The sequence below is a fragment of the Pimephales promelas genome, chromosome 24 (assembly GCF_988280905.1).
Source record: "Pimephales promelas chromosome 24, fPimPro1.hap1.1, whole genome shotgun sequence".
In the NCBI taxonomy this organism is placed as follows: Eukaryota; Metazoa; Chordata; class Actinopteri; order Cypriniformes; family Leuciscidae; genus Pimephales; species Pimephales promelas.
In genome coordinates this window covers 24,838,907-24,864,381 of record NC_142792.1, presented here as the reverse complement: position 1 = coordinate 24,864,381, position 25,475 = coordinate 24,838,907, and the positions used below count along the sequence as shown (strand labels likewise).

Genomic DNA, 25,475 nt, shown 5'->3' with positions numbered 1-25,475 from the left:
AAATGTATACCAATGACAAAGCCTCCGTGTTGTCAGACCAGACCACCCTACACGAGAATACAGCTCACAGTGATGGGTGCGAGCTTTACAATTAGTAATAAATCTCAACGATGCATGATAGGCTGCGTCAATCATGTGAAGGCATTGAGCAGATGAATGCATATATAATATATCACCATAATCCAACACAGATAAAAAAAGTGGATGCCACTAAACGTTTTTTAACATTAAAAGAGAAGCACAACTTATTCCGAAAGTAAAAACCCAATTTTAGCCTCAACTTTCTCAATAGACAGTGAACATGAGGCTTAAATGATAGGCAATCATCAATAACAATACCAAGATACTTATAAGTTGTAACAGTCTGTATTTCATGTCCATCAAGAGTAATCACTGAGGGAATATTCAGTGATCTATTCTGATGACCTGTGAAAAGCATACATTTGGTTTTGTCTGCATTGAGCACAAGTTTCAACTGTAGCAAGGTGTGTTGGACCATATTGAAGGCACTCTGTAAATGTGCAATAGCTTGTGTAAGAGAGGGTGCACAGCAGTAAATAACTGTGTCATCTGCATAAAAATGAAAGTTTGCATCAGGCACATGCCAATTAAGATTATTTATATAAATAGTAAATAAAATAGGGCCTAATACAGAGCCTTGTGGAACCCCTTTAAGGATTGGTAAAAAATCAGATTGAACACCATCATGCTTAATGCACCGAGTTCTGTCACTAAGATAGTTTGAGAACCAAGAGACAGTTTTCTTTGAAAACCCCGAATTAAGAAGCCTAATCTTTAAAACATCATGATCAACCGCGTCAAAAGCTTTTGACAAATCAATAAAAAGTGATGCACAGTGCTGCTTCTTGTCACGAGCAACAGAGATGTCATTTATCACCTTCATTGCATCTGTGATGGTGCTATGTTTTTTTCTCTAAAACCTGACTGAACTGGGGATAAAACGTCCTGTGCATGCAAGAAGTCTTTCATCTGATCACTCACCAGGGATTCAAGCGTTTTGGCCAAAACAGACAAATTAGAAATTGGCCTGTAATTATTTAAATTTGACGGATCACCCCCTTTCAATAATGGACAAACAAATGCAGATTTCCATATTTTGGGAATAGTGTTGCTCTCCAGAGTAAGGTTAAAGGCTGTGCTACACAGTCAGCAGCTATTTTTAGGAAATAAGGCTCTGTAAGATCAGGACCTGGGGGTTTTTCAGGAGCCAGTCCTTTTAGGGCTTTTTGAACGTCGGCCACTAAAAATGGAGTGAGATTGAAGACACTTGTAGAGACTGGTACATCTCTACAAGGTGTCTCAGTATATGGACAAGCAGTGTCAAACAAAGAACCAGACTGAATAAAATGCTCATTAAAATGGTTCAATATCTCCAGCTTGTCATGAGTCTTTCATAATTGAAGAAGGAACATTAATACTATCTTTGTTTGGAGAAAGTAATTTAATAGACTTCCAGAATTTTCTGGGATCATTTAAGGTGTTAGTAGTGGCTGACAGATAAAAATCAGATTTTGCTTTCTTAATAAGAGAAGAACATTTATTTCTTAACTGTCTAAAAACAAGCCAATCAGACGAAGAGCCCGTTTTTCTTGCTTTGGCCCACGCTAAATTGCGGTCATGAAGAATATCTCCAAGCTCAGAGGAAAACCAAGGATTATCCCGCCCCTTAACTCTGAATCTCTTTAGTGGGGCGTGTCTATTTACTATTTGCAAAAAACTATCCCGGAAAAAGATCCAGGCTGACTCCACATCGGGAATCAGCTCTATTCTACTCCAATCACAATTAAACAAATCATGGCAAAAGCCCTGTTCATTAAATTTTTTGAGATTCCTCTTACATACTACACGAGGTTTACATTTAGGCATCTTAGTATTCCTTACAGCAGCAACAACGCAGTGGTCACTTAGGTCATTGCAAAAAACACCAACAGCAGAAAATTTGTGTGGAACATTAGTCAAAATTAAATCAATTAAGGTGGAATTCTCATGGCGCTTAAGATTTAAACGAGTGGGAGAATTGATTAACTGTGTAAAATTGACAGAATCACAAAATGACTTAAATTCATCTGAACCAGGTTTCAGCCAGTCCCAGTTTAGGTCACCTGCTAAAATAATTTCAGAATAGTCCAATCTGGATAAGAGTTGAATAAGAGTCTGCAATGCAGTACTCAATGCAGAAGGAGGCCTGTAACACCCAACAACAGTAACATAAAGGCCCTTGGCCAACTCCACCTTCACTGCCAAAAATTCCAGCTGCTTACTGATTGATTCTGTATGGACTAGCTTCACATTAAATTTAGATTTGACATAAATAGCAACCCCCCCACCCTTCCTTAATCTGTCAGCACGAAACACGTTATAATCACCCATTCCAATGTCCATATCAGTGATTGATTTTGTCAGCCAGGTTTCAGATAGCACAACAATATCAGCATCTGTTAAATTCACCCAAATTCTAAGCAGATCCAATTTGGGTAACAAACTGCGAACATTAAGGTGAATTACACTCAGACCAGACATGGATTTCACATCAGATGGCAATGGAATATGCTGCAACTCAGGGCCTGGATTTGGCTGCACATTGCCAGATAAAAGCAGCAACAAAAATATTGACCATCTCTGTTTACCATGAGTATATGAACAATCTGTTGAGTTTTTAAAATGGGAGTCCCAGTAATGTCTGTCATCATATGCAAAATAGTCATTTAAAATCAAAAGATTTTGAAGCTGAAGAATATCTCTGGGTAGAGACCAGGCTAAATGTAAGTCCTCTGCCAACTCTTTTGGCATTTGAGGGCAATGCACAAAAACTGAGCAGTTAAATCCATAGGCTATGTCCAAAGAGCCACAAATGTTGTAAGATGTACTCACCCAGTTTGAATCGCCTGATCTTAGATTTTGCACAAACAATGAGCAAAGCAGCATTAAAAGAAGAGCCATGTTAGCAGATGATGTTAGCAAAACCCGAAGGAGCTGACAGGGCCTCAGGATCCAAGCAGAGCCTGGAGATGGTAGCTGGGCTGCTAGGTCCTGTACCAGGGCCTCAAGATCCAAGCAGAGCCTGGAGATGGTAGCTGGGCTGCTAGGTCCTGTACCAGGGCCTCAAGATCCAAGCAAAGCCTGGAGATGGTAGCTGGGCTGCTAGGTCCTGGAGAGGCTACCAGGCCTCAAGATCCAAGCAGAGCCTGGAGATGGTAGCTGGGCTGCTAGGTCCTGTACCAGGGCCTCAAGATCCAAGCAAAGCCTGGGGATGGTAGCTGGGCTGCCAGGGCCTAGAGAGGCTAACAGGGCCTCAGGATCCAAGTAGAGCCTGGAGATGGAAGCTTTTCTGCAGCAAAGTAGTCCATAATCCAATAAAACTATTTCATCTAAAAAAAAACAGAGCTCAATCATAGAATCCACTAAAAAGTTACTCCATATATGGGTAAAAAAGCAAACTAAATGAGTATAAATGAGTATAGATAGAGGGGACAAACACACATCAGACCATTCATGCCACCATCTTGGAGTTGGATGAAAAGCAATGGCTGGGACTTTGCTGCTTCCTGTAGCAAATGCCAGGATTTGACCAGGGGTGGTAAAAGTAGTCAAAGATTATGCTCAAGTAAAATTATATATATATATATATATATATATATATATATATATATACCTAAATAAAAAATACTTTGCACACACTCTCATAGCTACATTACATTAGGTTAAATTTGTTGATTGCTCTCGGCAAGTGGGAAATCCAGGCTACAATCCTAAAGTGTGAACTCAACTTTTGCACTAAATAAAGCAGTAATTGCGGCGTTGTCAAGAGCAAGGCTATACTTTATTAATCACACATACAATTTAGTACAGTGAAACTTGTCCTCTGCATTTAATCCATCCCAGGAGTAGGGGCAACCATAGCACAGTGCCTGTGAACCAACTTCACATTCTGACCAGTGCCTTGGTCAAAGGCACTGACTGGATAGTTAACCTAATGTGCCCGTTTTTGATGGTGCAGGAAACCCACACAAACACGGGAGAACATGCAAACTCCACACAGAAAGGACCAGGGCTGTATGGTAACTCGGTGTTTGAACCGATTTACTATACAGCCCATAGAAAATATGATATAAACAAGTGCTTTAACCTACTACTTCTTGGACGCGATGAACTTTCTTGAAGTCTCATTTTCATTCCCTTGACTGATGAGCTCACTTTCACTTATGGAAGTTGACAATGTATGAACTAAATGACATCTTATGGAAAAAAGAAGGGAAAATATATATCAGTAGTTGGAAACAAAGTACTTAACTCTTTTAAGTAATTACCCAAATCTGAATTTAGGGATGAGCAGAATTAGAACATATAAAAAATATTATAAATAAATAAAAAACTCATTGCTGTGAGAAAATAACTGTTGACTGTGCCTACAACCTGCTGCGAAACAACATTTCTGGATTCTTCCTCTCCTTCTCCAGCCCAAAGGTCTTTCTTTCTTTCTTTCTTCTTTTATTGGCGGTTGGCATACCAATTTGGTGCATTACCGCCACCAACTGTTTGGGGTGTGGAGCTTCAATGCGGATTTCTATAATTAAAAAAAAAAAAAAAAAAAAAGATTAAATTATCTTAAATTCGATTAAATAAGTCTGTTTCTTTAAGGTATCTCATGATAGCTGGCCATCCTGATGGTTTTGATGTAGAAAAGGAAAATAAACCCTCTACTGATCTTTAACTTGTTCTAACAATACGATTCGTTCTGTTCTGTATGCTTCACATTCTATGAGTATATGTTCTACCGTTTCTCTCCTGTCACAATTAATGCATAATCCTGTTTCATGTTTCCCTAAAAGATTAAGATTATGATTAAGACCTGTATGTCCAATTCTTAGTCTTGTAATTACAGATTCCTCCCACCCTGCCTCATTGTTTTCACTTGTTTCTGTATTTTATATAAAAAACAACCTTTTGTCTCCTTTTCCCATTGCTCTTGCCATAACCCATTGATTTTTGCTTTAATGATATATTTAATTTCCATTTTACTCAATGGAACTATCCATTGTATGTCTGACATAAGAGTCTTTTTAGCCAGACGGTCAGCTTCGTCATTACCTTCTATTTCAACGTGAGATGGTGACTTTCAAAATCACCATTCGGAGAGTTCTTTAGGCTCCTGGAGAAAAAAGTATGTTATGTGTGATATACACTCGCCTAAAAGATTATTAGGAACACCTGTTCAATTTCTCAGTAATGCAATTATCTAATCAACCAATCACATGGCAGTTGCTTCAATGCGTTTAGGGGTGTGGTCCTGGTCAAGACAATCTCCTGAACTCCAAACTGAATGTTAGAATGGGGAAAAAAGGTGATTTAAGAAATTTTTGATCGTGGCATGGTTGTTGGCATGTGTTTAGAGTTTTACAAATCACTGTGTAATGTTTTGCAAAAAGGGTGAAGCAGACATTGGGTCTCATTCATGAAACATGAACAGAATTAATTTTTGTGTAAATCGTGTGTAAAGTGGTTCTGGACTAAATTTTCGGACTCATTAAAATGTTCATATTTATCCAAATGTTAGTTGGTACGCAAGAAATCTACACCTGCTCCCAGCCACACGTAAATGGTGCGCTTAACATCTGAACGTTTTGCTCATTTATATGGCTGCATTTTAATTCACCTTAATCGGGTACATATTTAAACAGCATTTTGAAAAATATTTTATATAGTAATTACATATGGTTTTTCTTATTACTTTTATTATGAGAGCCAGTAATAGCAGATCTGGTGATCGATGGCGGTCCTTCTCCAGTTTGAATATGTTTTTTCCAAAGTGAACTAATTAGTTTTTTGCTGTCAAGCTTAATGTCAAACCATTTTCCATTTTCTTCTCACTTCATTTTCTTCTCACTTCAAAAAAAAAAAAAAAAAAAAAAGACCCATCCAGGTTTGGATAAATGGATTGAGGCTGTAGAAAACCTGTATGAAAATGAAATGACGCATAAGATGAGAGCCAAAATTAAGTTATTTAAGATGAGATAGTTTGCATAAGCTAACCAAATGCACTGAAAAACAAAAACCAAGCATGGAGTTGGACCTGTGTAATTAGATGAGGCATGGATATAATCACTGTGATATATGATGCAGCTATATGGAGTGTTTGTCATAGCGGGAGGATATCACTAGAAGTAGTAAAACGCTGATTGATTTAATTTTTACAAACAGGCCTGAAAGAATAACAAAAACTTATAACCTTATCACTGGGCTCTCGGATCATAACATGACCTTAATTGTTAGGAAACTGGGTAAAAAACGATTGACTTACTACAAGCAAGAAATAAAAATACAGAAAATTGGAATTCCAAAAGCAAAACAAAATAACTTTGGAGAAGAACTGAACCAAATAAATTGGGAGAATGTTACGAAAGAGTCCAATGTGAATCAAAGTAATAGCTAATATCTTTGTCACTACAATAAGTAACACGATAAAAAAGTATACTAAAACATGGACAAGTAAACCAAGGAAATACTCTCTTCCATGGTTTAATGGTGATATTTGGCATACCGCACGTAAAACATCTTTGAAAACTAGAAACTGTACGGATCATCTAATTTACACTACACTTAGAAATCAAGTTATAAGCAATCTGCGTAAAGCTAAAATTGATTATTTTTCTAAAAAGATAGAAGAGGCTAATGGTAGTAGTCGTAAACTATGGCAACACAACCCTGCATAGAAAAAAACATGTTAAAATAGATTCTATCAAAGTTGATGGTACTCTTGTTAATAATAGTGACTCAATGGTGGGTGTTTTTAATATTTTTTTATAGACTCTGTTTATGAACTAGCAAATAAATTCAACAATAAGGTGACATGTGTTGAAGAAGTTAATTTAGTTAATGCAAGCTTGTTTAAAATTCAAGAAATCTCTTCTGAAAGACTCCGCAGCTAAAGACATACACAACATAAGTATGACCCTGATCAAAAAACATCAGGACAGTCTGTTACAACCAATTACGCATTTAGTTAATCTCTCAATTCGGTTAAGTACATTTCCACAGTGCTGGAAGCCCGCTGTGATAACACCAATCCACAAGTCAGCGGAAAAGGATACACCCAATAATTATAGGCTGATTGCAATTTTGTCTCTAAAATCCTGCAGAAGGTTATTGCAGAACAACTTATTGAACATCTTGAGTCAAACCAGCTTCTGCATCCTCAACAGTTTGGTTTTAGGCGCAAATACAGCACTGAAACAGCTAATTGTTACTTGCTAGAGAAGATTAAAGGGCCTCTAGATAAAGGGCAAGTAGTTGGTGCGGTATTCTTAGACTTGAAAAAGACTTTGACTTTGACACAGTGGATCACAGTGTGCTTATTAACAAACTACAGCTCTTCAAAATGTCACCTAGTTCATTAGCTTGGTTAAAATCATATCTTGAGGATAGACACCAGTGCGTAAAGGTAAATGGGGTGATGTCAGCCCATATGGATGCAATGATTTTTTCACATCTGTCCTATTGCGTAACATCTTGGTCACAAACATCCCCGTCAATACTTCAGCCGGTTGTTTCATAGTACAAGCAGGCAGTCAAGGTTTTTGATAGAAAACCTGTGACATCGCGTGTGTCTCCAGCAAGCGGTTCTGCCTGTCGAGACCAACTGTGGGCATCTCTTCTGCGGTCCGTGTATCCGTACTGGCGTTACGGAGCGTGGCTTGGCGCCTTCAACTGCCCCATCTGCAGGCAAATGGTGACCCTGCTGTTCCCGCTCTTCCACGACGCCGGTCCCGGCGCTGCGACTGCGGACGGGCAAGTGGAACCGGTTCTGATTCTCACAGACATTAGGGTTGGGTATCGAGAATCGAGTATCGATTGGAACCGAGACTAACTTTTCGTTTTTCCCGGAATCGTTCAAAAGTAAAAATTTCGATTCCTAGTTTCGATATTCACAGTCCGCCGAGCGGAAAAAGAAACCGCTGAACAACACCAACGAAGAAGCGTCTACCGGAAGTGTTGGCATAACCACGCGAGTCGAACATGAGTACCTTACGTCGGTGATCCAAAGTGTGGCTTCACTTTTCTTAAAATAACGAAATCTGGGCAAAATGCTAAATTTGTGACAAAAGGAGTATTTTTACAGAAGGAATATTTCCTTCAGAAAGGATTATTTCCTTCAGAAAGGCTGTTGGTTAGCAAGGTTAGCTAAACTTTTTTGACCCTGCCTCTTAAAAGAATCGGAATCGAGAATCGTTAGGAACCGGAATCGAAACAAGGAATCGGAATCGGAATCAGAATCGTTCAAATTTAAACGATACCCAACCCGAACAGACATCAGCGATTACAACCGCAGGTTCTCCGTTAGGGTGGCCCTTATTTTTCAAGTTTTGATTTATAATTGTCTGACCCCCTCATGTTGTTCCAATACATGAAAAAATAATTCAGGCAAAATATGAGGTCATTTGAACAATATTTAGAGGTGGCTCGATGACGTTGAAGTTTTGTATTATCAGTTATTATGCTCAATTTGTGATAATTACCACTTGCCTAATTTTTATCTCAACTAATAAAATTACATACTTATTTAACCCTTTCGCACGTACGATCACAATAATGTTTATTTTAGGTTTCAGACATATAAATGCTAAAAAAAATACATTTTGTAAATATAATGTCAGAGTTTGTAAATTACACAAACAAATTACTGATGTCAAAGGAAGAGGCAATAATAATAATCCTTTCCATTATAATTAGTTTTATTCGTATCAGATACGCATTGAGTAAGTAACTTTAAAGTTTACTCTATTCTTTTCCCAGTTTACCTTACTTTTATGTATTTCGTGAGAAGTGGAGTAATTCACGTGTTGTAAATCCAACAGATCCGATTCTCTGAAATGCGTCTGCGGCACTAAGATGGCGGCGCATACAGTTCAACTAATACGATCGTTATAAAGGCGTTTAAAAAACAAAACATTTCCACAAGCATATATTTCACTATCGGAATATCAGATATTTCATGCCATATCTAACAAATTTGTGAATATTTTGAATAAAAAAGGAAAAATTACATAAAAGCAGATCATCATTCATTCAACTCTGTTGTTGCTGCCACTGCGGTGTGTCATGTGACAAGCAATGACGCGTCACCATGGAAACCATAAAGTGACACATTCTAAATAACTGTCACCTTGAAAAACTGACGCTAGGGGGTCAGCCAGAATATTTTAAACACCTATTTTGCACAAAAGATATTCTACGAATTTCTTGCAGAAGCATAAATTGTGTTATTTTGCCACTTTTGTGGCTTATTTCAAGTATTTGTCATTACTGGCTGTGATTTGTGGTTGTCGGCACTTCAGCACATCGCAAGCAGCAGAGCCCAATGGCGTCAGGAGGGACCATTGCTACGCGCTCGCAAGATTATCTCGTTAGCCATGTGGAACGAATTGAAGGGACTAAGCTACCCACAGGGACCATCGTTCTCGGCCATTTTTTACATCGTCACAATTTTCTGAAAGAGGATATTCGAGCAGCAGCAAACAATACCATACAGAGAGTGGAAGAATTTTGGCTCCGGGCAAGAATTCCGGTCAAGCATCGACAGGACTCCGTTAAAAAACTTGAGCAATTATTTTTTGACTGGAAGGGGTTGAAAAAGAACAAGAATCGCCAAACAAAAACTCAACGGGCTAACGAAGCCACTTTCACCGATATTATTGCAGGGTTGTTTGACATTGCACATGCAAATGCTATTGAGCTAATCGATGCAGAGACTTACTCGAAAGAAGAGAGAGAGAAGGATAAGCTCTTCCTCGAACTTCAGCGGAAAAAAGGACAACCTGGTTGCATGTTGGGTTTCGACAAAGTGTTGTTGCTGCAGCACCAGAAGCAGAAGGAGAAGCAGGATAAACTGCAAAGCCAACGCCATCGTTCTGAACAAGAAAAAAGTATTCTCTCAGAGTCAGCTGTGTTGGAGAGCAGCAGCAGCAATAATTCTGAGAATAGTTCATCAGAATCGGACAGTGGAAATACTGGACTATCCACCACAAGTAGGCCTGGTGCACCACCAAGGAAACGGGGTCGGCATCACATTATATCAGCTCCTCTGGCAGCAATGCTTGATAGAAATTTACTGAGTGACAGGGCTGCCATGATGATTGTTTTCGAATCTGCCAAGGCTCTCGGACAAGACCCAGAAGCTCTTGCTCTAAACAGGTCAACCATTCAGCGTCAACGTCGAAAACACAGAAAAGCAACCGCCACTGGCATTGTAGAGTCATACATACCAAGCACGGTGCTAACGGTCCACTGGGATGGCAAGTTGATGCTTGACTTAACAGGTAAAGAAAAGGTGAACAGGCTGCCCATTCTGGTTTCAACAATGGGGGAAAAGAAGCTTTTGGCCATTCCAAAGATTTCCACAGGAACAGGGCAAGCAGAGGCCCAGGCAGTTTACAATGCCATCAGAGAATGGGGACTGGACCATCTTGTTCGTGCTATGTGCTTTGATACGACCAGTTCCAACACTGGCAGACTGTCTGGAGCCTGTATCCTTCTAGAGCAGCTGCTTGGACGGCCACTTCTACATTTTGGTTGTCGTCATCATATATTGGAGTTAGTGTTGGCTGCCGCATTTGCAGTTTGTATGGGACCCAGCAAGGCACCAGAAGTCCTCATCTTCAAGCGCTTTCAAGGACAATGGTCATCCATTGATCAGAAAATTTATGACGATGCATTTTCAGATGATTTTGCCTCATCTGAGCTATCTGTTATCCGAGATGAAGTCATTGCATTCTGTGAAAAGCAGCTGCAGGATATTCAGCCGAGAGATGATTATAGAGAGCTGCTGAAATTAATGCTAATCTTCATGGGAGTGAAATCACCTGATACAAAGTTCAGAGCCCCAGGCCCAATGCATCAAGCTCGCTGGATGGCGAAAGCCATATACAGCATCAAGGTCTGGCTATTCCTATCCCAGTTCAAGCTGACAGCACGCGAATCTCATGGACTGCTACGTCTTAACATATTTCTTGCCAAGATATACATCAAGTTCTGGTTTCAGGCACCTGTGGCTGCCACCGCACCTAGGAATGATCTACAATTACTACAGTCACTCCACTCATATCCTGATCGAGACATCAGTACAGATACATCACGTAAGATAGCTGGGCATCTCTGGTACTTGTCGGAGGATTTGATACTTCTCAGCCTGTTTGATAAGCAGGTGGATTTCACTACGAAGCGAGCAATTCTCAAAGCATTAGAAGAGCGTGTCAGTGAGAAGGATCCACCGAAACGCGCTCAAGTGGACATGCTGACTATAAAAAAGAAAACGCTCGATAACTTTGTCTCAAAGTCCAGCAGAAACCTGTTTTCAATGCTGGGTATACCTGATGCATTCCTGTCTGAAGATCCTGAATCATGGAACAGTAGAGATGATTTCAAAGCTGCGGAGGCAATAATCAATAGTCTGGCGGTAACAAACGACCATGCAGAACGTGGTGTTGCACTCATCCAAGATGCATCACAATCCGGGCGCTTTAGGTGTGAAGAACAGCTGCAGTATGCTCTGCAAGTCATTGAGCAAAACCGAATTCAATTTCCAGATGCCAAGAAATCAACGCTGCTTGGTGTGAAGAAACTCTGAACTATTGAATTTGAACTGTGCAAACTGTGAAAAGATGCGTATCATCAGTTATCTTACAATAGTCAAATGTATGTTGTGTAAGACATATTTGGTTAAATAATTATTATTGTACTCACATTGAACTTTGATCAACTAATAGGCTACGTAATTTGATGCATTCTGCAAACTGTGTGTAGTACTAAATACAATGCTCAATGCTAAATGTTTTAGAATAAAGAATTTTGTTGTAGAATTGCCTACAAAAACAGCGAACTTTGATGTTCTTGAGCTACCTCTAGATATTAATATTTTTGCCCCATTTTTTTTCTGCGGTGTTTTTAGCATAAATGGAACAACTCTGGGTGGTCAGGCTGCAGAAAAACGAAAGAAAAAAAAAATCCTACACTTAAAGATGAACTGAACTGAAATTTGAAAAAAGGTGACATAACAGATGTATTTTATTAATCATCATTGGTACAATTTTTTAAATGGCATAATTTGTTAAAAGGGATAAAATTGTACATTGAAAGTGTTGTTTTTGTTACACGGGCGCCGCCATGTTGGATTTCAACATTCGACTACGTCACTGGCATGGTAAGCCACTCCGTTGCCTACCCGCACCAGCAGAACAGCCGTAGCTTGTAAACAGTCTGAGGCGCGCTGACATGGCTGAAGAAACAGAATTTTTAGCGACACACTATCTAGAGATATGTACTTTCGTCAATGAGTACATGAAACGTCTGACAATGTCTGCATTACATGTTTTATTTACACAAGTTACAAGTTCAACACATCACGTTAACGGCACACGAATCCTTGATATTCGGCTGAGGGGAAAAGATTCCTGATGTGTAGTTCACGGTAAAGGATGGGATTCTCCTTTTTAAATGCACCCTCGCACATAGAGTGAACTGCCAGTACGCTGTTAATCTAAACAGTCTGAGAAAAGTCTAACAAGTTAGCCCAGCCTAGTCGCCTATTCGTAAAATACCCTGCTACTTATGGGGCGGTCCAGCGTCTCAGCTCGGACATCCATTAGAGACAGCATAGCCTCCCCCAACACGTTTCTCTCACCGAACAGCATCCGAAATGAACGGTGCATGATGGTGATGCATTTTTCGCCGATCAATAAATGTTTCAGGTTGACCTCTGCAAAAGAGCGACTCCTGTGCAGTATGCATACTCCACAGCGCTCGCGCCCACAATCACTTCTCCCCAAAAACGTAAGTTGTACTGTAAGTGAAGTCTAAAACTGATCGTCCTCCATGTGGTGGTAGTCAGACACTACCGGCCTGTCCCTCGCGGGCTCAAATGCGTAATCCGTGCCGTTAAAAGTGCTCATTTTCGTCTGTGTATATGGGACCTGCAGCTGTTGTTTATGGTGCTCCGCGGGTCCTACCATGCCAGTGACGTCATCGAAATTGCCAGCGCTAACAAGCGCAATTTTGCGTTGCTTATAAAAAGCTATATTAATATTTTTTATTAAAATGTTTAGTGTAATTTACTTTTAATTGTCATAAACAACACGTTTTCATCGTCGATTTTTTTCAGTTCAGTTCATCTTTAAGGGCCACCTTATTCTCCGTGCAGCCGCACTCCCTTCTGGACTGGCTCCGGGACCTTATGTCGATAAAGCAATAATTGTTGGAGATTTTAACATACATATAGAAAATACAAATGATGCATTAGGGGCTGCGTTTACCGATTTATTAAACTCCTTGGGGTCAAGCAAAACGTCAGTGGTCCCACTCGTCTCAATCATACACTAGATTTAATTATATCATTTGGAACCAATCCAACTGATATCGATATTATACCGCAAAGCGACAATCTCACTGATCATTACATGGTGACTTGCATAATACGTACTGCTGAAATATGTCATGTTGCGCCACGTTATAGACCAGGAAGAACAATCCTTCCAACCTATTGCGTGTAATTGATACGCTTCTGTTGAATATTTACTTTATAGAAATGATTTTGGGTCTTCGAAAAAGTCCGTTAGCATCTCAACCGTTTTCAGAAGAGGCTAAGTTAGCTAAGGTAAGTTACTCTGAAGCTGTTTTGTATAAGTTTGGGGTTTTATCTTTGTGTAGATAATAATTTTTGATAGTTTTTTTGCTGGTAATTGTCAATGGGTGATTGGAAGTAACGTTAAGCTAATTTATTTAGCCTAAAATAATGCGATGTATTATTAATCAGTGACGTCACTTAACGTGACAAAGATTGATTAAAAAAAGTGATTTCATGAGGAAAAAACGTCCACAATAAAAGGGGGATTTATTGTTTATTCATGATAGTAATGTCATATGCATTTATTTAATAATATTTATGTATATAGTTTCTCTTTTCTGCATTTCACCTCTCCAGATAGGTGAAATGCAGCAAAGAGAAAGTATATATGCTTGCTTCCTTGTAATAAACCCTATGTTCTAATCCTATGTAACATTGTTGGCTGTGACACATTGCATGTTATTTTCTAAGATCATGTTGATGTCCTAAGTTACTGCACCCCCTGTCCAAGACAATCTCCACAGCTATGAACTCGACTAGTAAGCAAAACCTGAAACATACTGTACTCTACTGTTCAAAAGTTGTAGGTCTGTAGGATTTATGCTTTTGAAAGAAGTCTTAACCCCAGTTTTATTATTTTTATTTTTTTTCAGTGAGATTGTCCTTAAGAAGCCTTTAGGCTAAATAATAGATGGCAAATATCATGTTATAACGGTCATAGTTATAATAATGAATTTAACTATTATGATGATAACAGAATATCATGGTCATTGGTATTTTTATTGTATTTCTCTAGGTGTGTTTTGAAATAAGTTGGCCAATGAGACATCGTACTGTCCAACTCAAAGGTATTTATTTATTTTTATGTATTTTTTTACTGATAAATACTGAAATTCTTTTTACTTTTAAATGCTGAATTCAGGGGGTCGACAACTGTTTACTCATGGCTCATACTCTTAGCCTTTAAAATGTTTGAATTTACATCTGCAATACAATATTTGCAATATTAACCCTATCAGGGGGTAAAGATATCATTAGAGCTCTTTAAGGAGTAGTTCACTTTTGAAAGCTTTTGCTGATAATTTACTCACCCCCATGTCATCCAAGATGTCCATGTCTTTCTATTTTCAGTCAATAAGAAATGAAGGTTTTTGATGAAAACATTCCAGTATTTTCTCCATATAATGGAGTTCAATGGGAACGGTTCAAGGTCCAAATGAGAGTTTCAGTTCAGCTTTAAAAACACCAGATAATGAATAAGGGTCTTATCTAGCGAAACAATCGCTCATTAATAAATAAATAAAAAAGTTTAAGTTTTCTGAGCACAAATGCTTGCCTTGCTCTGTTCTGTGATGAGCGTTCGTGACTCTCCTGTTTGAACTCGTTCATCAAAATGAACTAATCTTTTTTCGAGTCATGACTCAAAGGGTCCTTGATAAGACCCTTATTCATCATCTGGAATCGTTTAAAGCCCTTTGAAGCTGCACTGAAACTGTCTTTTAGACCTTGAACCGTTTTGTTTAACAAAATGTTAACAAAATTACAAATGTGGGGCCTTTGGTGAATGATTGCAGATTGCCGTTGCATATATCTAAATCATATATTTTTCTGCTTGTGTAGGAGGGATCATGAAATTTGATTCTGCAGCCACAGAGAAGTAAATCAAGATGCATGTTTCTAACACCTCAAGCACACGCCGCAAAGATTGTGAGGTGGAGGATTGACAACTGCCTGATGAGCCAAGACGAGAGGACTTGAATTATAAATTAAATTACAATCTAGTTATTTGTTCATAATTGTGCTTTACTGTGGCCCTTCAATGACAATCTAATTATTTGTTCATAATTAAATTAAATTACAATTTTACACTACAGTGTTCAACACCTGTTATAGATGTGTAAAGGCATGAATTAATCATTTACACTTTCTGCATAAAGTGTGAACTATTCATCACTTGTAAATGTCTTACACTACATTCATAGAGATCTACTAACTAATTATTTGTTCATAATTGTGCTAGATATATTTGGTGCCCTTCAATTGCAATCTAATTATTTGTTCATAATTAAATTACAATCTAATTATTTGTACATAATTCTGCTTGATATGTCCGGTGCCCTTCTGATGCTATTCATGGCAATTTATTTTTGAATAAAGATTAAAATGGTGATTATTGAATTGTGATTTATTTGTATGTGTATAACTGTAATGTTGTACAGTTATATAAGTTAGAAAAACGACGTCTAATATAAGTCTAAATTTGACGTTGAAAAGACGTCCATAAGTAACCACATTTGGACTATAAATAGCCCTTACACGGAGGTCCCACAGACGTCCAAATTAGACGTGCGGTTGACGTCGAAAAAAAGACGTCGTCTGGCGTTACAAAACAACCCCTTCATTGGACCGAATTTGGACGTCCAAAAATGACACGAAAAAGACGTCACATCGACGTCACGTTGCGCAGTGGGAACAGAGAGTGATGTGGGCCCAATTTTGCATTGTTAATGTAAAAAAGGTAACATGTTAAAGGCTGTGATAAATAAGCACTGTAGGACCAGGCCTGCTTACAGAGGCCCTGATTGATTGACCTTCACGGAGTCGGAGAACATGGAGGAACCAAGGAACATGTTCACACCTTAAAAAATCACTGCCATCACTTATGTGTGAAAGGCTAAGAAACAGTTGCGCTCAGTTTGCAAGCATAAGAACACTTTGCAGGTCATACAACGCACTCGGGTTCTTCCAGTGCAGCCTAGTTGTCTGCAGCGCATTGCATTTTTCAGACTGATTATCTCTGGGAGGTGGGCATTAGCCCTCCTACGGACCGAGACATGGGGCAACTCTGTCACATGACGTTTCACTCCCTGGTTTGAATGTTCTTCTTCCTCTGACTGTGCCGAAAGGTCTGCATCTGCACTGTGATGCTGGGCCAAAAGGGTCATAGCCACTTCCATGCGGAACTGAAGGAACTGGATCGGTCTTGTTTTTGGTCCAGCACATATTGCATGGTCTTTTCGGTAGAGTAGCCAGCTGTTGGCTAAAGCCAGATCCGTGAAGTGCATTACCATCCGCATCGTCCACTTCTTAGTACGGGTGCTCATGCGATAGTTACTTATCATTCTATCCATCAAATCAACTCCACCCATCTTGCTGTTGTACTCACGGATGATGCTTGGTCGCGAGACAGTGACATATTGTTTCTTTTTCTTGTCCCAGCGCTGGCAGGTGTCTTCTGGCTGTCTACCATGAACAACAGACACCAGCAATACTGGTTTGTTGTCGTACCACTTCACTACACACAACTTTCCATCTTCAGCAGAAACTTCTGAAGAGGTACCTCTTCCTGCGTTTTTCATGGCTTTGTCACTGGGTAACTTATGCTTCACTTCAGTGAGTTGGTTCTTTGTTATTGTACCAGTCATGTACAGCTCTTTGTCCATCATTCGTTGCACACCTTTGATGGTGGTAAAGAACCGGTTACAATACACCTTTGTGCCACGATGCAGAGTTTGGCACAGACGCTCGATGACTAAGTTTCCCAAACTCAGGCCCTTTGGTTCTTCGACCTTCTCAATCAGTGAACCTGTGCCTTGATACAGCTCAAAGTCAAGTACAATGCCATCTGCTGTAGCACATAAAAAGTTCTTTATGCCAACTGGGTTCGGCTTCATTGGCAGATATTGTCTCGACGGACAGGCTCCTGTGAAAGGAATCATCTGCTCACTAATAGATGCGCAATCAGGTCGATTCAGAGACAAGCAGCCTCGCAGAATCCGATCCAGAAAAGGCCTCACCTTCCAGAATTTGTCCGAGATTTTCAGGTCTTCTGGCACATCATGATCAATAACCACTTTTATTGCTTCCCTCAGTTTGAAGAATCTGGAACGTGTGAATTTGTCAGTGATTGCAGTGATTTTCAAGGCTTTGGACCAGTACATCCTAATGGTTGGGTATCGGATGCAGGACATAAAAATACAGGCACCAAAAAAGTGGTAAACCTCATCTACTGTCATGTTAAGTGGCTCCCCACTCTTAGACAATGACATAATATTAGAGCATTCTGCAATCGTCATCATCAAATCTCTATCCATGTAATGTTCTAAATAGTCTAGTGGGGTCCAGCCATGTCTGTCTAGATCAGTTTTGTCCTGATGCTGATACTCTGTCAGTTTTGGCGTCAATGGAGTAGCCTTCCAGCGTAGTCCATGTCCTGCACAACCAGAATCAGAATAAAAATAGTATTTATTGTTGGAAGTTACAATTTTTAATTGTATAAAATAAAATACGTGAATCTGTGTGGAAGTCTACATGAAATTTGAAGATTTACCCTCAAGGTGTGAAGGCCAAAAATAATAACAAGTACCTTGTTCAGAGTCTCCCTTTTTCTTTTTTGTTGTTTGACTTGGTCCTGGTGGCTCTTCCAAGTCATCTACTGAGCTGCCAGCTTCAATCTCTTGACTTTGACGGCGAGGTCTATGAGTACAGCATGAACCTGTGCCTGCACCTGTCTCTGTCCCTGTCCATGATCCTGTCAACAAGTTTTGTAAATAAGCATTTTGCTTCCAATCCTTCACACTAACTGCATAAAATAAACAAATATCTACTGGGTCTAGGCTAACCATTATCTGCGCTATCTGCATGTTTGCATCCTATGCTGTGGACAGTGGGCTCAGAAATGGGATTCTCATCATCACTACTGTCCTCACTGCTGCTTTTCTCATGTGGTGATGGTTGGTAATTGCCATCCAGGATGGGATCATCGTAGTCAGACACGTCCAAATCTGAGTTGTCTCCATCAATTAACCCAAGTAGATCCAATGCTCTTTGCACAGAAGAACACTCTGGAAATAAAAACATGATAAAATCAAATACGAATTAATTTTTTATTTATGTATGTAGGTTTGCATTATTCATTTGTTATTTATTCCAATGGGATAATATACAAGCTAATTTACATGTGCACATTTTTACTAACATTTTCAACCCAACTAATTTAAATATGTGTGTATGTACTTAGTGATTTAATTGTTATTTATTTCATTGGGACCATGTACAGCTTTTTAGCTGTATCAAAGCTAGCTTTCTTCCCATTTTACGTGTGTGCATGTTTACTAGCATATTAGCTGTTTCAAGGAGCATCAGTCCATAAGTACACAAACGTGTACTTCATGTTTAGTGACCTACAAAAGTTGCTAGTTTTACTTAAAAAAAATAAATAAATTTGCATGTCACAACAAATATACAAGGCTTTTTATAAATATCTAAATCAGAATAAGCCATGAAATGTGACAGAACTTTTTTACCTGGTCGACGTTTGTGTATTTTCCCTCGTTTTCGCTGCAATTTGACAATTTTGACAGTAGTGTGTTATTAATTTCTGACACCACCAGATGCAGTGTAAGTACCCCCATATGTGTCCATAACACCACATATTCAGCAGTGAACACAATTGTGGACATAAGAACTAAAATGTGCTATCCACATATGTGGCCACTAAGCCCTTGGAGGTTAATGACGTCATGGCGTCATACTTGCGTTCTATGTGCCCAATGTGTTTTCTCTCTAAATTAATGCTTTATTTAATATAATATAATATAGCTGAATGTCAAATAAAGCATTCACATTTCCTTTTTTTTTTGTCAGACAATAGAACGAGTAGCTATGATATATGGAGCTTTTCCATTACCAGTACCGGCTCAACTCTGATAGCTTTTCGCGCCGTTTTCGATTGAAGACAGTACCGACAAAAAAAAAAGAGTACCCTGTTGTCATAGCGACGCCTTTCGTTCCTCGTTGCCCCATCAAGCTCTCACTGGATGCTCTTCGGTAACCAAACAAAGGAAAGTCTGCACCTCCTTGTTTGACCACGGCATATTCTTCCGAGTTGCCATAATAATAGTATTAAGTTTAGTAACTATCTCTGGCCAAACTATTTAAACATGGCGGGGTTATTCTGGATACTCCATCTGGCGCATGTAATGATGATTATAATAATATAATAATAACAATAATAATTAATTAACAATTAATAATAGTAAATAATTATCTGTCTCCTCTCCACCAGTTAGCTGGTGTGTGGTGGGCGTTCTGGCGCAATATGGCTGCCATTGCATCATTCGTTCAGAAAGGCGCTATATAAATGTAATGAATTAATAATGAATTATAATTACTCCATCTGGTGCGTGTAATGATGACAGTGAATGGTGACGGTTCCCTCTGACCAATCAGCACTCTGCATTGTTTTGACATTTTAGTGACATTTTACGTGACATTTTAGTATCGCCTTAGCTCGCTCAGAACCTCGCCGGAGGTGGTACAAAAAAAAGTACCCAAAAGCAGGTACAGGTACAACTTTTATACAGTGGAAAACCAAACAAAGCCGAGCCGAGCCGAGTCGAGCTAGTACTGTGTAGTAGAAAAGCGCCATTGAATGAATGACAAAATTTTTTATAGGCCTAAATTATGTGGAAAATTATCTGAATTGAGAGAGTTCGGGAACCGGATGAACTAAAGCTCCGTGATTATGAGTATTACAAGTAATAATCACAAGAAAATAAATTAAAATGGTCAAACTAAATTCTTTAAACATAATACAAAAGAAAAAAAGATAAGTGACGAGTCTCATTCGCATCTGTCAGCAGCCTCTCAGCCATTCACTGAACAGGGGAGACGCAGCTTGAGAGAGTGACGAAAGGGAGAAAGCAAGACCTCGTGCTCATAGGACAATACTGGCAATAAGTGGAGGATATTGAAGTTTGTCCAAAAAGTCGCTAAATTTGTTGCTAGTCGATTTTTTTAAAAAATTACGCAAAAAAAAAGCAACAAAGGTGCTAAGTTGGCAAGACTGCCTCCTCCATCCCCAGCTCCTCCTTTCGTCAGTCAGATCTGGTATGCTGATTCCTCTTTGAATCAGACTAATTTCTCAAATTATGTTCTACATTAAAATATTGAAAATAACCTGAAGCGTTTTTTTGTTTCAATAGTTCAAAGTTACTATCAGATTTACTATCAGATTTTACCTTGACAAACTATACATATATCTTAAAAAGATATAAGACTCAAGTTTCAGTATTTGACCACTTTTGTATTTCTGAGATACCTATAGTGACAGTTATGTCTTAATTTGTGTCAGGAGTTATGCAATTAAAAAATGAGTCGATCTCTTTAATATGAATTATGAGCGTCAAAACAAACAACTCCTGTGGTGTCGTCAGGGGCGCAACTACCTCTTGTTAGAGGGGTATGCAGAAACAATTTTGACACTGCTAATGGCTGTGTCCTTTGAGATGTTCACTGTTGCATTGCCTTGCTGACATAGGTGATCTCTGACAGTAGATCATACCAAACCAGGAGGCACATGAGGAACTGCATGCTGACAATCTCGCCAGACAGCGATTTTGCCTCTGAGACAGTTTTGCCATCTTTTTCCACTTCCTCAAGCTTTTCCAAAGCATCAAGAATCCACCCCTAACTGGAAACGTACAGCTTTTACGGAGTCTATTTTTGCTTCCCACCTGCTATCACTCAGAGGCTTCAGTGTTATGTCCACAAATTCTTTCAGAATATCCCACCTCTTCACTGAAGCCGAAAACATGGTGTACAGTCTTTGGAGAGGGCCAAAAAAGGTTAGACACATTCTGTTTGATGACGCAGCATCACATAACAGAAGGTTCAGACTGTGGCTAAAGCAGGGGATAAATAGTGCCTCAGGAAACTTCTCCTGCACCAATGCTTGCACACCGTTTTGTATACCCATAATATTTGAGCCATAGTCATAGCTCTTCCCCCTAAAGTTAGCCAACTCCAACCCCAGGTTATCCAGTACCCCAGTCAGTGTTTCTGTGAGGCCTTTAACAGTTCTGTCCTTAACAACTGTGAGGCCAACAAAAGACTCATTGATGGTGGCATTCTTCTTGTCGTCTGTATGAACATACCGGATTATTACGGAGGCCTGCTCCTGTTTTGAAATGTCAGGTGTGCAATCCAACTCCACAGAAAAGTACTTGGAGGCTTTGACATGGGCACAAATTTGACCAAGTACACTTTCTGAAATTGAATCTAAAATTCACTTTGAGTGCACCAGGTAAGATATCCTGTGGTTTCTTTAGAAGCTACCTTGCTAAGATGCTCTGCTAGTGTGAAATCACATCGTGCTATGACCTCAAGGACACCCAGGAAATTTCCATTTTTAGGATCTCCTAACTTAGCGTTCTTCCCCCTTAGTGGCAAGTTCCTTTCTGCAAGAAAGAGTACCCAGACAGCAAACTGACATTGAATCAACGTGGAAACGATGTCTCTCATGACATTGAAACAACGTTGATTTTGCTCATCGAATTAATGTTGAACCAACGTCAGACGCGGCATTCTTCAAAGCTAAATGAAAATCGAAAATTGGTTTGCTGAATAACGTTGAAACAACGCGTTGATTTCAAGTTGATTTTCCGTTAGTTTTGAAAGAATGACGCGTCTGACGTTGGTTCAACGTTAATTCGATGAGCAAAACAATGTCAGATCAACGTTGTTTCGATGTCACGTTTCTACGTTGATTCAATGTCAGTTTGCTATCTGGGTATGCAGTCAAGCACTCTTGTTAAAGGAGAACTCCGGCGAACAATGAACCTTGGTCTAATAAAACATCGGTACAAAGTCAACCGTTCTCTGAGATTTGTTTTCATGATAATCGAATGTAAAGAGTTTTATCTTTTAAAACTGTTTAGCGTATAATGCTAGTAATGGGGGCATTCACTAAGTAAAAAGAAATCGCTAGTTTATACCACTAACAAGGCTCAAAATAGCCCCACACTAACGCAGTAACATAATGAGGCTCCATACATGCAAACAAAACATTGAGAACTTTGTAAGTGTACAGACCGTTTAATAAGAAGATATTTTATGAAGACAGTCACTTCGAGTATACAGACAGGAGCCATCTTTGGAAATAGTCTCGATAAGTCAAACCACGAACGTTGTGCTGAGTGATCTGAACTGTATGAAGTTCAACGAACTTCTGAACTGTATAAACGGCGTTCGGGGATCGACTTATCGAAACTATTTTTTAAGATGGCTCCTGTCTGTATATGCGAAGTGACTGTCTTCATAAAATATCTTCTTTCAAGTACCACAACCCTGTTCCTGGAGGCAAAATCAATCCACACACCTAATTGGCCAAAAGATCACATTTCTAATCCAATGTGATCATCCCTGTGTTGTGGCTGCAGCAGTCATTAAAGCAAATAAATTAGATTTATGCCACTAACTGTATAAAACTCCCAAGCTCTTACTCATGACAAAGACATGCACCACAAGGCAGTTAAATAATATGGTCATGTGATCTCAACATATCTGTCCACACGAGGCGACCCGCTCCATGTCAAATAAAACCTCTTTAATTATGACACTCAGATGACGTTCTTTAAACATTTCTGTAGAGAAGGATGTTTAAAACAAGATCAGCTTTGAGAATGAAACCAACCTGTTCGTTCCTCGGTGTCTTGTTTTACTCTGAATATTTCTTCAGTCTTCATGTCTTCACTCTCCTCCTTAATAATTATCATATTTGTTTGTTCCTCGGTATCTTCATGTTTCACATTGAAGGTTTCTTCAATCTTCATGTCTTCACTCTCCTCTTTAATAAACGCCATCTTTAAGATAGTGTCACGTGGACCTCATTCACTTCACCAGGAGTTTTCTGTGTGTTTGGACACTCTGTCATGATTAAGATGAGAATAATTAACATAAAGAAAAATAAATCCAAACAAAATCTATGGGTGTGTGCATCTCAGGTATGTAAGATACGTTTTGGTCGATAGGATCACACGGCGAGGGAGACAAATTCCCGTTTACTCCAGGGGCCTGATGTATTGCGCGCACACACAAAAAAGGGATTTTAATTTGCATATGCAATTTTGTACGTATCGGAATTTAAAAAACTAGCTGTATGTGCACGCCGTATGGACACTCTAGACCATGACATGCTTAGGCACTCTTTCATTGAAGTGAGCAAAGTAAACAGAATGATTTAAACTTACATTTGATTGATATACACATTTAGACTAAATATATCACTCTCATTAATGGAGTTAAGCACTGAAATTCCATGAAATTTCCAATCTCTGATGATGCAGTAGTTGTTGTGTAGGCCTAGGCTATAACTTTGGTAAAAGGTTTGAATCCACTTCAAACGTTGACTACTGGATCTCTTTCAATGCTTTTCTCTTGCAGAATCCTTACTTAAAAAAAATCTTATTTTAATGATCGTATTTAGTGAGTAAAAATACTGTTATTTATCAAAAAAAAACAATACAAACAAAAAACAAACAAACAGAAAGTACAACAAATGTTGCTAAAGTGATTGTTTTGAATAAGTATTAAATTAGACATTATTAAAAATATTACTTTAGCTAAAGTATTTGTATCAATAATTTATGCCTTTTGCCTGTGTGGGGGGTGAAATGCCCCTCTCGCCATCTCTTACATTTGAGTTTTTAAACAAAGCACTTTTATGATTTATTTTCACACAAAATCAGTTACTCCATCAATGTTCAATAAAAAAAATATATATATAAAAAAACACTTTAATCATAAGTTATAGAGTAGTGAAAGACTAATTTTTCTAAGGTGTGCCTTTTGTGTACCCTGTCCCTAATCATCATAGTTGACATGTAAAGTGCGTGAGATGCGACAGCTACATCAGCGTACCATAGACTACAAACACACTTGAATGAGAATCTCTTCGAGATATCGAGATACCTTTTTTGTCCCATCAGTCACACAGTTTTGAGGACTGTAATTGGGAAGCCCAGCTCTAACCTGTTCACAAAAGCACGTGAAGTATGCCAAGCGGGACAGGGTCACTACCTGCCAGTGACTGAATTCGGGTTTACGATGTAACGTTACTGATTTAAACGCACCCTCTCTGTTTACAGCGCTTCATAAAAATAACGTTCATTATTGTTAGACGAAGCATTACAATTTTCCATTAAAAAAAATAATCAATTCATTTTACATCACTTGCAAAGATTACTATACATCAATTTAAACAATTTTAATGTTTAAAAACCACACACCTTTTATTTCTTCATCCAAATCTTAGACGCAGCATCGTGGCGCAGCATTATGACGTCGTTTTACCGGACCAGAAAATAATAGTCCTGTTCACTACAATCACAAAAGCGCATAGAAAGAGCATGCGATTCGGGGTGCAGTGTTGACTGATCCTATTTATTCAATCAATATGGCATTCAGCCGATTTACTCAACAACATAACAAGGGCTTAGACACAAATGTACACAACAGTTTTCAACATAATAATAAACGTGTATCGAGCTGCAAATCAGTATATTAGAATGATTTCTGAAGAATCACGTGACACTGAAGACAAGAGTAATGATGCTGAAAGTTAAGCTTTGATCACACAGGTATAAATTATATATTTTTTAAATATATTCAAATAGAAAACAGCTATTTTAAATTGTGCAAATATTTCACAATATTACTGTTTTTGCAGTATTTTGGATCAAATAAATGCAGCCTTGGTGAGCAGAAGAGACTTATTTCAAGAACATTAACCTCTTAAGTGTCACCCCCCTTTTTGAATATACATGAATATACTCATTTAAAACTTAAATGGTTGTAATTCAAGAATGTTTTTGAAGACGTCATGTTTTAAAGAAGACATTTGGCAGAGTTTTGTTGAAGTGAAACAAATGAAATGAAACAGAAAAAAAGTTATAGAAGTTTGAGTTTATGTAAATGTACAATGTGAAAAAATATATTATTCATATTTTAAATTATTTATATATTTAATATATCTATTGGGCTACTTTAAAACTGCAAAAAA

General features: G+C 38.6%; 1 protein-coding gene across 2 annotated transcripts; it reads right to left on the bottom strand.

Annotated features, from left to right (window-relative positions):
- Positions 1–1,259: 1,259 nt before the first annotated feature.
- On the bottom strand, positions 1,260–24,776 carry LOC120465399 (piggyBac transposable element-derived protein 3). Of its 2 annotated transcripts, XR_016149893.1 has the most exons (6): positions 24,703–24,776; positions 23,109–23,341; positions 18,256–18,477; positions 18,000–18,164; positions 4,152–17,846; positions 1,260–3,389 (listed from the first exon to the last, which is right to left on the bottom strand). XR_016149893.1 is itself a non-coding variant. In XM_089126891.1 (5 exons), exons 2-5 carry the CDS (start codon positions 23,275–23,277, stop codon positions 16,294–16,296), a joined length of 2,109 nt encoding a protein of 702 aa, XP_088983017.1. In that variant the 5' UTR covers positions 23,278–23,341; positions 24,386–24,511; the 3' UTR covers positions 13,314–16,293. The 2 variants fall into 2 exon arrangements, 1 of the variants encoding a protein (XP_088983017.1); XM_089126891.1 differs by lacking the exons at positions 1,260–3,389; positions 24,703–24,776 and adding an exon at positions 24,386–24,511 and having other exon boundaries at positions 13,314–17,846.
- Between the last annotated feature and the right edge of the window lie 699 nt (positions 24,777–25,475).